The sequence below is a fragment of the Anser anser genome (genome assembly GCF_964211835.1).
Source record: "Anser anser genome assembly, chromosome: 3".
Classification (NCBI taxonomy): Eukaryota; Metazoa; Chordata; class Aves; order Anseriformes; family Anatidae; genus Anser; species Anser anser.
This window is the reverse complement of record NC_139722.1, coordinates 6,564,039-6,577,144: the sequence shown is the minus strand read 5'-3', so window position 1 is coordinate 6,577,144 and position 13,106 is coordinate 6,564,039. Positions and strand designations below refer to the sequence as shown.

Here is a 13,106-nt window from a genome sequence, read left to right as displayed (position 1 = left end):
CCAAAACCCTGCCTTGTTTCAGTTGCCTTCAGGATGTCCCCAGAAGGTGACGGCTGGCAGGATTTCTGCAGGCGCTGGAAATCAGGTGTGTGACATTTTCCTCCGTGGGCAACCAGCAACGTCGATAATCATGGAAGGCCTGGATCTGACGCACCCATGGGTGCCGAGTGCCCTGAGGGCACAAATAAACCCTACTGGCCCTGCCCAGCCCTGCCTGGGCCACCCCACCCCTGCTCTGGTGTGACCTTGGACCCACGGAGCCTCACCTCTGGCCCCATCTCCTGCTGCTCCTGACTCCTTGGGTAGATCCAGGCCTTTTCCCACTGCTTGCTGGGTCTGGAAGCTGTGCCCAGCACCCCGCCTGTCCTGTTTGCACGCTGCAGGATCTGGCCCCGGTCTGGGAGGGCACTGCCCGCGCTGCGGTCACCCCCTGCTTCCAGCTCACCCTCTTTCGGTGGGCAGCTCCGCTCTCGGGGTAGATTTAGATTAGATATTAGGAAGAATTATTTTTTATTCAGAGAGCAGCGAGGCCCTGGCGCAGGCTGCCCCGAGGAGCTGTGGGTGCCCCATCCCCGGCAGTGCCCAAGGCCAGGCTGGATGGGGCTGGGCTGGAACTGGATGAGATTTGAGGCCCCTTCCAACCCAAACCATTCCGCGTCTCTATACGATTCTTGCTGCTCCCTCTCACTCCTCTTACTCCTTCCGTGCTCCACGTCAGAGAACAGGAGAAAAAAAAAAAAATAAAATAAGATAAAATAAAATAAGATTAAAAAAATAAAATAATAAAAAATGATAAAAAATAATTAAATTAAATAATAAAATTAAATAATAAAATATAAAATAAAATAAAATAAAATAAAATAAAATAAAATAATAAAATAAAATAAAATAAAATAAAGTAAAATAAAATAAAATAAAGTAAAATAAAGTAAAATAAAATAAAATAAAGTAAAATAAAATAAAATAAAATAAAATAAAATAAAATAAAATAAAATAAAATAAAATAAAATAAAATAAAATAAAAACCCTACCGGAAGCCCCCTGCTCCCCAAATTCCCACTCGCCCCCCCTCTCCCCGCCGCCGCGCTCCTCTTCCCGCGCCGCGCGGGGAGGGGGCGCCCTTGGCGCGCCCTCTCCCCGCGCGCCCGGTGACGCCACAAAGGGCGGTGCCGCCCACCCTCCCCGGGCGCGCGCGCGCGCCTCTTTCTCCCGCCGGCGCGCCGCCCCCACGTGCGCGCCGCCCCGCGGCAGCGGCAGCCCCCGCAGGCAGGTGGGAGCGCGGCGGGCGGCAGCGCCCCCGCCTCGGCTCCCCCCCGGCCCCGGCCCCGGCTCCGGCCTCGGCCCCGGCCCCGCCACCATGGGCGCCCCCCGCCGCGGGCAGCAGCCGCCGCTGCCGGCCCCGCGCCGCCCCATGAAGCAGCGCCGTTAGCCGGGCAGCGCCCGCGCTCCCCCCCCCCCACCCCCGCTCGCTGCGGCCACCCCCCTCCCCTTACCCCGGCCACTATGGGGGCGGCCGCCCCCCGCCCCGCCGCGGCGTGCTCAGTGCTCGCCGGTTTGCTCTCGGTGAGTTTTGGGGGGGATACGGAGATCGGAAGGGGGTGGGGGGGGGTGGTAAGGTGAGGGGATGCCTGCGCCTCCCGGGGGTCGTGAGAGGTGCGGGGGGTGTTTATTGGGGTGTTTATCCTCCACCCCTCCTCCATCATCCCTTTATTTATTTATTTTTTTATTGCCCCCTTGCTTTGGCAGAGAGGCCGAGCTCCCCCCGGCTGCCCCGTTTTGCCATCCCACGTAGGACCCTGGCAAAGCGGCGCTTTGGGGCGAAACGCTGTCATTTTGGGGGGAGAGAGAGAGAGAGACGGGGGGGATTTTGGGGGCGGCGGGTCCGCGCTGCGGCTCGGTTGTGTAAGCGGCGCCGCGGCCGCTCCTGCCGGGCTCCAGGTGGGTCCTAGCGAGCTGCTGCGGGGCTGCGGGGACTGGGGAAACGCCAGGCAGCCGCAGCGGGGCGAGACTTGCCCAGGGAGCGGCATCGCCCCTTGGAACGAGAAGCAAAACTTTGGCGGTGTCGGGGTCCCCCGCCCCCCCATTTGCTTTTTCCCTGGGGAAAAATCGAATTGGTCCAAGTACATGGGTAGATAAAAGCGGAGCGTACTCCCGGAATGAAGGTGAGGATCCAAGTACGCAGGCAAGCGTTGCTCGTGCACGCGCGTCCTCGACCTGGACGCGTGTGGGTGTGCGACCCGATGAGCCGTGGGGCGAAATTCCCGTTTGCCGGCAAGGTCGTGGGTGGGATGCTCCTGTGGCTGCCGCCCGGATCGGCGTTTGCTCGTGCATCCCAGGTGGTCAGGGGGCTGCGGGGGGGCTTCCTTTGACCACAGCGGGCTTGTGGCAGCTGGCGATGCTCGGCCGGTGCGTGCTGCGGGAAGAGCCACCGAGTTCCCCTTCGCAGGGACCGGGCGCCTGTGCTGCTGTTTTGGCGTTTTCCCCTGTCACTGTTGCCCTCCTCAGCCGTGGCAATGGGACTGCTGAGTTGACCGAGTCCCGGGCTCTCGGTTTCGTTAAACCCCAAACCGGCTGAAAATAACTCGGCGCCCTTAAAGAAGCGAAACTCGCTTCCTTCTTCCCCAAGACCCTCGTCCCAGGTGGCTTTTTCGGAGTCAGTAACTTGGTCCTGCTCACAGAGCGCAGGGCAGGAGACGGGTTGCTCATCCCTGTGAAGTTGCCATCAAACTTCTGGATCTGTTTACTGGCGTTTTGTGGGGTTGTTTGTTTGTTTTTCTTCCTTCAGTGTCACAAATGCCTTCCCGGAGGTGCTGCGCAGAGAGCGTAGCTGACCTTCGGGAAGGGGAGCTGTGCAGCCCGACCTGGGCTGAGGCATTGCCGTGGGGAGTGTGGGCCAGCTGTGATTTCGACCAATTCAGGAAATTCTGTTATTTTCACTCGGAAACAGTTCCCAGGTTATCAGCTCGGTGCTGTCAGTCCCTGCTCACTTACAGCTCTGTGCCTCTACTCCGGCTCCTCTCTACCAGTGTCACATACGCTGCATTTAGCTGCCTTTAGTTACTTTTTCTTTATTCTTTTTCTTTTTTAATTATTTTTTTTCCAATTTTTTAAGTCCCTTTTATTCTTTTCATTTTCTACTGAATGCATTGTATGTCTGTGAAGCTTACCGTTGCCCTGCTCCCCCCCCTCCCCCCCCGGCTAGCAGCAGCAGGGGGTGGCACCATGTTCAACCCAAACTCACCCCGTTTCGGACCCAAACGCTCGTTTTTCTCGCCAACTTTCTGTCTTTCTGCTGGCAGCCTCGCGGGGCCGAGGAGCAGATATTGCCCCTGCGCGAGCTGGCCTGTTCCCTGCCGCGTCCCACGTACGTGCGCTTGGGAGGCGTGTAGCCCCCTACAAACTACTGTCCGTGCAAATTGCTCATCGGGTCCGTCCAACGCGTGGCTGCAGCTGAAGAGGGTGGCGATGGCGATGCTGCGTAGGTGCCGCCCGCATCACCGGGCTGCTGGCAGTAAGATGGGTCACGCCTGCGTCAGCCGCCAGCTCCAGGGCTTGGAGCTTGTAGCCAGGCTCTGGGGCTCCCACATCTAAACCCATTCCCCAGCTGAAGTCCTCCACGTGCTGGAAGGGGTTTGGGTAGCAGGGAAGGGACGTGGGCGCTGGGCTGGGGATGCTCTGTGGGCACAAGGAGCAGCACCAAACCCAAGTGCGCTGGTATCTGGTCGTACCAGGGTTGTCTTGCACCGGCTCCTTTTTTCTGTGTTTTTTTTTTTGTTGCCCTGTATGCTCTGGTGCTGGAGTAAAGAACTGGAATCCAGTGGCTAAGGAGACCCTGCTCCATTCTTCTGTCGCTTGTGGGGGGTCCAAGCGGCGGCCATCCTTCCAGGCGGAGACATCCTCCCGCTCCCGGCTGGCGCTCGCGGTGCTGCGAGCGCTGCCGGCCGCACGCTCCCAGCAGCGGGTTATTTTTAGGGACCAGAAGCACCAATCCTCACGACACCCGCCTGGATGCTCGAGGCTGCTCAGCCTTCCCCCCGCCGCGACTCGCTGCTGTCCGTAAGCGCCGAGCCGCGCATGCACCAGAGCCCCCTTGGTCCCGCACCTCCCGGTGCCCCCCCCCGGGATCCGGCACGGGCTCGTGTGCCCCGCGTAGGGCACCGGTGAGCCCCGGGGAGGCCGGATCCTGTTGCATCTGGTTTAGCTAATTCGCGGTTGCGTCAGGGAGATTACGGGTGGCAGGTTTCTGTAGTGCGAGCCGAGCGCTTCGTGAAATCGTGTCTTGCGGGAGGGGGGTGGAACATGCGTCGGGTGAGCCGTTAGAGCCTGCCAGAGCAGCCTCTCGCTTTTTTTTTCTTGTTGTTGTTTTTGTTTTAATTTGACGTGCTGTAATTGGCCTGGCCACCACAGGATCCTTGTCAACTCCTGCAGGCTTGTCTGCTGCCGCCGCCGCCTCTGTAATTGCCGCTTCAGGAGGGAGGGGAAGAAAAAAAAAAAAAAAAAAAAAGGACTTGAAGTGTTTTGTACAAATCCTCGGCCATAAATTATTTAGCAGGTGAAACAGAACTGCGCTGCCAGAGCATGTGTTTTCCAGGAAGCAAGAGACTGCACCAAAAATGACGCGGCGCAGCTTGCAGCTCTGCTGCGATGTGTGTTCTGCAGAGTCATGTTGTTGGAGGCTTTTTTTTTTTTTTTATATATATATATATAATATATTCTTGCTGGCTGATAGCCCAGGATATGTAGCAGAGCAAGAGCAAGGTCCCGTATAGCCTAGCAAAGTGATTTATGTCCCCGGCCGCTCGGTTGAAAAGCGTTAGGGTTGGTGGTCTGCCCACCTTAATGTAAGAAATCACCTTTGGAAACCCGCTGTAACGTTAGCTCGGTCCTCTTCCCTCTGAACTCAGCCTGCTGCTGTTTGGAGATGCGTTTCCAGCTGCTTTGCATGCCGGATGAGGTTGTGGCAGCTCTTCTCGAGCTGCCTTTTGTTCTCCCTGCATTATTTCTGCTGGCCTAACCGATGCTTCTCCGTGGTCCAGAGGTCTCCCAGGTGGAAGCGGAGGCCCTGCTGGAGAGAGGGCTTCTCCTGGGGAAGGAGCAGCCCCGTGGGACTGACGCAAAGGACCGGAGGGAATAAAATCATGGGGCTAGAAATAGGTGGAGGTGAACAGATCCGTAGTCATCATGTAGCCAAACCCAGCTGGGTGCGTTCAGTGTGTAAAAACGTGAGACCTTTTACCTGTATCTGATGCAATGAGGAACTAAGTTACAGCGGAGCCCCTAAAAGAGCTTAGGAATAGCGTCCTTTTTCCCTCTCCTGTTGCAAATAAATCTGGTTTCAAGTGGATTTGGATGTGGGAGGCTCGAAGCAGAACCCCTGAAGCAAACCTTACCCTTGCACGGGGGTGTGGGAGGGCGGAGGGGCTGAGAACACACCCGGCACTGCACGCCAGCCCAGATTTCATCCTGTTTTGCCTTATTTTAAAAGGCAAATAACTGAGCCACCGCAAGTTAAGGCAGAGGAAGGAAATCCCGCGGGTCAGAGCCACCACCTGCGTCGTTTTTGTCTTCTTGGCAAGTGCCTGGGTGCTGCTGGGACCTCTCAGCCTCGAGAGGGCAAAACCTCCCTCGTGGTCCTGGGATGTCCCTGGTGGTCCTGTCCTGGGCTGGCTCTCCAGAAGGAATTCGGCCCCGGGGCCCCGGATGCACTAACGCTTTGCCTCTGTCTTTCAGTTGCTCGTGTTCCTCGGCAGCGCCGGCGCTCAGCCCCAGCTGACCTCCGAACAGAATGCCATCAGCCTCTCCGCCGGCAAGTACCGCCACCTCGACCGTGCCACCAACCAGGAGCTGATCTGCGACAAGTGTCCCGCGGGAACCTACGTGTCCAAGCACTGCACGAAGAGCACCTTAAGGGAGTGCAGCCCGTGTCCGGACGGGACTTTTACGAAGCACGAGAACGGCATAGAGCGATGCCACCCTTGCAGAAAACCCTGCGAACTGCCAATGATTGAGAAAACCCATTGTACTGCCTTGACCGACCGCGAGTGCACTTGCCTGTCGGGTACGTTTCAGACGAACGATACCTGCGTCCCTTACACGGTGTGCCCGGTCGGCTGGGGCGTCCGCAAGAAAGGAACCGAGACGGAAGACGTGAGGTGCAAGCCGTGCCCTCGTGGTACTTTTTCTGATGTGCCTTCTAGCGTGATGAAGTGCAAAACCTACACGGACTGCTTCGGGAAGAACATGGTGGTGGTCAAGCCAGGGACGAAGGAAAGCGACAACGTCTGCGGTTCTCCGGCGTCTCTGCCGAGCACGTCTTTGGCTTCGTCGGACGCAGAAGCAGGTGGAGAGACCTACGAGGCTCCACCGACCGCTCATCTTCCCAAAGGTAATGCACACCACTGAGACACAGCTGTGTTTTCGGCCGTGGGATCGCATTCCTGCCTCGGTCATGGTTGTTTTTAGGCTGTTGGAGGGCAACATGGTCTCAAGTGCAGATGGTGCTTTCGCTTTTTTGGCCAGGACGCGGCTCTGGAGTACATCAGGTTGCCATTGCTTGTGTTAAACCATGCTTAATAAACCACACTTAATAATGTTTTCCCTGAGACTTTACTCCTGATTGGACTTCTGGCTGTCCTACTGTTTGGATTAAGAGGACATCGTGTTCCCCAGCCGTTTCTCCAATCCACGTGTTGTGCTGGCACAAGTCTTGGTGTGTTTATGGCAAACCTGAGCAGGGAGTGGGTGCAGCAGCAAAGCCCCGAGGGGAGAGGGGAGCTTCTCTCCACCACACTGATGGGTTTATTGGATCTCTGGATGGGTTTGTTGGGTGTCCTGATGGGTTTGCTTGGTCTCCTGATGGGTTTGCTGCTTCTCTGCCTGTGCTTTCCCTGCTAGGTTTTGCCCTGAATTGTATCACTGTACTGGCTTGAATGGGGACCGTTGCCAAAACTGCACCTAGGCTGTGCTATTATTTTTTTCTTTAACCTGGAAGGCTTGCATTAATTATCACTGGTGGGGAAAACTAGCTTGAATTCCCCATTCTGTCACTTAATTGTAAATGACATATCATGCTCTTTGTTGGGTGACTGTACTGGGGTAGGAGACCAGGCAGAGAACCCATGGGCAGGGTGCCGCTGTGTTTAGCAAAGATGCTTCAGCCGTGGCTGGGTGCTATGGGGCTCTGTGTGAGCTGCTGCTCAGCACTCCTTGGTAGTGTCCAAAATGTTGCATTTTAACAACAAAAGGCAACTTTTGATGCCCTTTACACCTGAGCCAGTAAATGCAGTTGCAGGGAGGTGCTGACAGTTGTAGGCTTCAGGGCTGCGGGACCTAACAAATGAGAAGTTCGGCGTGACGTTGGTGGGAGAGGAAAGGAGGGTGTTCCCTGAACTTTGATATTGACCATAGACAAGCGGATAAAAGTTAGTGTTTTCCCTGTTTGTATCCTCGTCAGAGCGGTTTGGCTTCTCGCATCGCAGATGGTTACACCCGTGCTCTGGCTCAGCTGGGATGAGACACCATCTTCACATCCAAGTTTCCAGAGCAGGCTCTAATTCGCGCTGCAGCGCCCTTCCTCTTCTCACCAGGCGCTGCTTGTTGATAAGAAAACTCAATAAAAGTGGAAAGTGGCTCGTAGGAGGAAGTTGGGTCATCTCAGTCACTTCAGAAACCTGGTTTGGAGTTGATGCATCCACGCCTGATTGTAGTGCTGATAAAATGTTTATGCTCCTTTGACAAGACTTGGTTGAGAGATACTAAGCCTCTGAATTTGTGTGTTTCTAGCCCAAATACCGAGTTTTCCATGATGGATGTAAAGCTAGTACTATTTGGGCTAGAAACACATGTGAAAAAGTTTTACATTGTCGGTGTAAAGCTAACGTTCGTGTGTGTTCCCAGCCCATATACCAAGTTTTCCATTATTGGTGTGAAGCTAATAATATAATAAAAATATAATATAATAAAAATATAATAAAAAAATAATATCAGTGTGAAGCTAGGAAAAGAAAGCCAACTGCCTCAAAGTTGTGGGTTTTCTAAGAAATGCTGAATTTGGATCAAACGCAGACTGCCAATGTGCTTTTAATCGCTCCTTTTTGTTGAGGAGCTGCCGCTAGGTATTAACCGGGTCAGTTTTATCTCGAACCTAACTCAGTAGCAGGAGCTGTCTGATATAGAGGTGAAATTAAGGTCTGGCTTTCCCTCTCCCGCTGCCTGGTGCTGGGCTTAGGCCTGCAGGCCGCGCGGACACTCAGAGGGGTTTCGGGCCGTGCTGTGACACAGTGTCACCTCCCCAGCACCGTGACACTGAGCTCTCCTCTCCTCCTGCAGGTCTGAACTCTTCAGTTCCCGACCTGGCTCCCTCTCCTTCTCCACCCGCGGCCGACGGCGCGACGGTGCCGACGAGCGACTACAACCAGACCTTGGCCAACGAGACCGGGGGTGCCCGAGGAAGCCTGGTGGGCACCGGCACCGCCGGCCAGGCGCAGAGCTACCGGCACAAGCACACCAGCCAAGCTCTGGAGAAGCAGCCGGCCTTGGAGATGGCAGGGGGCGAGAAGTCCAGCATGCCCTACAGGCCGCCCCGGAGAGGGCAGCAGAACGTCCACCAGCACTTCGATATCAACGAACACTTGCCCTGGATGATCGTCCTCTTCCTGCTGCTGGTCCTGGTGGTTATCGTGGTCTGCAGCGTCAGGAAGAGCTCACGGACTCTGAAGAAGGGGCCGAGGCAAGATCCCAGTGCCATTGTGGAGAAAGCTATTATGAAGAAGTCCACCACCCCCACGCAGAACAGGGAGAAGTGGATCTATTACTGCAATGGGCACGGTGAGCAGTACGGGCCGGGGGCTGGAGCGGCCGGTTCGGGGAGTGGCGTCTTCTCCCCTTTCCGATCTCGTGGTGCTTTGGATGGGCCACCCCGTGGCTGGGTCGCTTTCCTGGCACGTTGGGCCCGGTGGTAAAAGGGCAAGCACACGTCCCAGCTCTCAGCTGATCCTTGGCTTCTCCCCATCCCCATTCCCTTGGCACGTTCCCCATTCCTGATGCAGTGATTGATGGAGGGAGCATCACCTGCTCTCCTCAGCTCCTCTCCTTCTGCTTCCCACCTACCCCTTGCTAGGAAAATCTCAAAAGACGACTTTTTTTTTTTAATCTCTGCCCTTCCACCTCTTTTCTTTTTCTCTCCCTCCTTATCTTCCCAGTGACTCAGGCATGTGTCTGATTATCTTTTGTTCTGTCCTTTTTCCCTCACCCCTTCTGTTTCTGCAAGGCTGAGTCATCCCCCGCCCGTTGGCAGCACCTCAATTTCAGGTTCTTGGCCTGAAATCCTGACCACTGGCTTCCTTCCCCAGCCCTTTTCCTTTGCTGGAGCGAGGGAGGTTATCCTTAGCGGCTGTGTCACGGGTGGGCGCAGCTCCCTGCGCTGGGGGATACTGGGGAATCTTTTGCTTCTTGGGGTTTTCTGTTCTTTTGGTGGAAAAACTTGCTATCTGCTTTTCAATGAGAGTTAAAGGTGAACTGTTAGGGCCTTAAATGGGGGCTCGTAAAAGTCAATGATAAATGAATGGTGGCATGAACGTGAGCATCGAGTGGCTGTGGTCTCCCCAGCAGGTCCTACCTCCGCACAGCCACCGTGGCAGAACCGACCCCCTTATGCTGAAGACAGGACTAAGGAATAACTAAACATCCCTTCACGGGTTAACCTTTAGAAAAGCACTTTTAACAAGGGGACCCAAGCGAAGAGCAGATTGGAAAGAAAAGATTTGAGGGTTTTAAGAGAGATCAGTGCTTGATGACAGTCATCCTTGGGTGCTTAAGTACAAAGCAGAGAAGGCTTTGAGCAGGGCGTCTTGTTATGTACTCTGCTCTCCTTCCTGCTGATTAACAGACCTACACTTTGTTTGCTTTCATTAATGCATTTGCAGAACCAATAAGGCCGTGATGGAATTAGCTTTGTGCCTTCTCTTCTGTTTGTGCTTTTTATCAGTTTCCTTTTAACTCTTTTGAATTCCCGGGGTGCCGTTTCTTGAGCTTTTTTTCCCCTTTGCAATAAGTTCCAACATCTTTTTTCCAGTAAGGCCCGCACTTCTTTGTCCGTAAAATCGGTGGTACCGAAAGCGTGGACCCTGGGCTGTGGTTAGTGATCTGCAGCAGGGTTGCAGAACCTACTAAATATCTTTATTTGTGCGTGCTTCAGGGAATTCAGCTCTTCAGCTGTGGTTCATTGGCCAAAAGGGGCTGGTTGCTACTAACCTGTAGTCTGTTTTTTTCCCCTCCCAAGATCTTTATTACCAGTTCCCTTGGGTTGGTTGAATTTCTCATTGTTTCTTTCCTTTTCTTGGAGTGGTGAACGCTGTCATCCCGGAGCAGGGGTTGAGTTTGTACAGCTCGGGAAGAGATCCAATGCAGGAGCAAACCAGCTGCTTTGGGCAGAACCAGCTGTGGCTCCTGACCTGGTGGTTCAGAAGCCTCCTGCAGTGCCTGCACTACATCTGCTCCCTTTGGGCAGGGCTCTGTGTTTGTTCACCCAGGATGAGTCAGGCTAAAGAAGCCATGCAGATAAGATAAGGCGATACGTGGTGAGCAATGAGGCTGTGTGAGACCATTCGGGTGTAACCCCACCTTCGCAGATCCTGTCATCCTTTTGGGGGACGGTGTAATTCCTGGGTCACCCTTTGCTTCCCAGGACACGTCTCCTCTGTCATCCTTGAACAGCTGAATTCAGCTAGTGCATCAAATTCGTAGCGTGTTTGCTAAGTCCGCTCCCCGTCTTGGGAAACGAGGTGATGTAACTGCAGAAACAGCACTTGGTTAATGAACTGGCCCGGTATCTGATCGGCCCCTCCAATCTGGAGATGAATTCCCCATTCCTCAGGGCTCCTGGTGGGGTTTTGCACAACCCTCCCAGCGGTCACGCCGGTGCCTGCTTGTCCAGGTGGCCTCGTGGCTTGCTCCTGCCATCACATGTCCTCAGCTGAACTTTTTGCTGCAAAGGCAGAACGAGCACAAACCAATTAATGCTTTGTCTTGCTTTAAGGGCAGCTTGGACGTTGCCTAAATCGCGTTCTGTTTAGCTGGATCTGCCCTGCTCATTAGTTCCTCTTTGGTGGTGCTCCACTGTGCCAGATATGTAATTTTTTTTTTCCACGGTGGTGTAGAAATCCCTTTTTTCTTTTTTTTTTGTGTTGAAAGATCTAGCTCTTAAGACTTCATTTACTTGAAATGAGAGGAATCACAGTAAAACAGAATTGACCTTTTATTTTATTTTTTTTTTAAACAGCTGGCCGTGCAGCCAAGGTACACTGCAGAGCTGAAGCACCATGGCTTATCTTTCTGCTGCTCAAGCAGTCCTTGTACCCAAACCATGCTTTGCAGGCTGCCTCCTTAAGCAAAATTTCAGACAAGGGTCAACATAGCCCAAAATGAGCTTAAGACCATAGCAGAGAGGAAATCCCGGTGACCTCCCCACCTGTACAGGAGCGGGGTTGCTCCAGCAGGGTGTCGGGGCATTTATTGCCTACGTAAGAGTTGCGCACGGTCTCCCCCCTGCTTCCTCCTAGTTTTCCAGCTCCTCCCTCGTAATCCTTTCAGTAAACAGCTTTAACCTTTGAAAGGGAAGACGTGCTCGGATGTTGGTGCCCCAGCCCTGGCACGGAGGAGCCGTGCTTGTGGAGGTGCAGCCCGGTGGTGCTGGAGAGGATGGCCAACCTCAAGGGTTTTGCCCTTTTTTTTTTTTTTTTTTTGGAAGATTTTAGTGTTGATCCCTTTCAGCTTGGTGTAGCATGGTCAGGGCAGCGCTAGCAGTGCTCAGTGTTGGAGCAGAGGCATCTCGCTTGGGCTGGGCTTCTTCCCGAGAGAAGAGGATTTGGGGGTGGGAGTGTGATTTTTATTAATATTTTTTTTCAAGGGTCTTTTTGTAATAATACTGTAATTAACTCGTCCGCACGCAGGATCTGCAGCGTTAAATTATTTCTGCCCATGTTGTTGCTGCTTTGACAGACCCCAGTGGAAGCAGTGGCTTAAATCGCATTCCTGATGGCACTCGATACCGAATTGCTGAAATATTTGCGATGCGCTTGCGATCCTCGACAGCGGTTGTTACTGGGGGCATTTCGCTTGTCTTTATCCTCCCATGAGCAGGTGTCTACTGCCCAAGCTCCCCCCGGTCATAATATGTGCCTTAAATAACAGCGTACACCTAAAATTAGAGGTGGCTTGGGAGGCTGGTGTTAAAACGAGAGCCGTGCCCTCAGCGTGGACACGTTCCAGCTAAGGCAGCAAACGCCAGCGATTCTCACCGGGTTAAATGGCTCAGAGGTCTGGGAAGAGCTTGCAGTGCCTACTGGCCTGAGCTAGCACCGCCAGCACGTCCCCGCGCCTGTCTCCACCGTGGGGGCTTTTTTGGCTCTCCCCAGAGCCCCCAGGTCTCCCTTCATGGGATCTAAATGAGGACCAGTACCGATGGTGCAGTTGGATCTCCGGCTGCTTCACCTGGCTCATTTCTTCTGGTGGGAATGGGAAGGGGAAGGGCACTTTGCCCACCAATTCCAAAGGATGTGGTGGTTAATTGTTAGCGCGGGTACAGGGAAGTGGTTTTAACCTGGCGTGACTTTCTTTTGGAAGACCGAGAGCAGCCCTGCCCTGCCTACTGGAAACCTTTTCTTCCAGACAGTCCCTCTGTTTTAGCACATCCCCCTTCCCTTTCTTCGGCTGCTTCCGAAGGTGAGGAACTGAATGAGCAGAGCCCTTTTAGTAAAAACAGAGAATTGAATTTTTGTAAAAAAAAAAAAAAAAAAATAGAGAATTGAAGCCTGGCTCTTGCAATCTCTGGGGTTTCCAAGAATTACAGCAGTCTGCACTGAACATGAGGATGGGTTTGAAATAATCTTTCAGAAATTCATGGTAGTGTTGCCTTTGACTTCCACCTCTTGAGTAGCAGCGGGTGAAAGGCAAGGAGTGAAATGAGCTGCGTAAAAAGTGGTCTTTTGGGGTAAACCCTCCTGTGTATAGAAGAAGCTGCCTGAAATGCTGTGCTGAGAGGCAAGGAGAGGATTTGGTGATTTTTTTGGAGCTGAAAGACTGAAGAGCAGATCTTGGCAGTGCTGGCC

At 53.7% G+C, this 13,106-nt stretch overlaps 1 protein-coding gene across 3 annotated transcripts in view; it reads left to right on the top strand.

Moving 5' to 3' along the window:
* Positions 1–1,270: 1,270 nt before the first annotated feature.
* Positions 1,271–13,106, top strand: part of TNFRSF21 (TNF receptor superfamily member 21) — a 31,185-nt gene continuing 19,349 nt past the window's right edge. The window contains exons 1-3 of one of the 3 annotated variants that reach the window (XM_083830402.1): positions 1,271–1,563; positions 5,731–6,385; positions 8,329–8,826. In XM_083830402.1, the coding sequence (XP_083686528.1) occupies positions 1,504–1,563; positions 5,731–6,385; positions 8,329–8,826 (1,213 nt within the window). In that variant the 5' untranslated portion in view covers positions 1,271–1,503. Of the gene's footprint in view, positions 1,564–2,141; positions 2,163–5,730; positions 6,386–8,328; positions 8,827–13,106 lie in introns of those variants that run through there. The other 2 variants (XM_083830404.1, XM_083830403.1) reach the window with 2 other exon arrangements.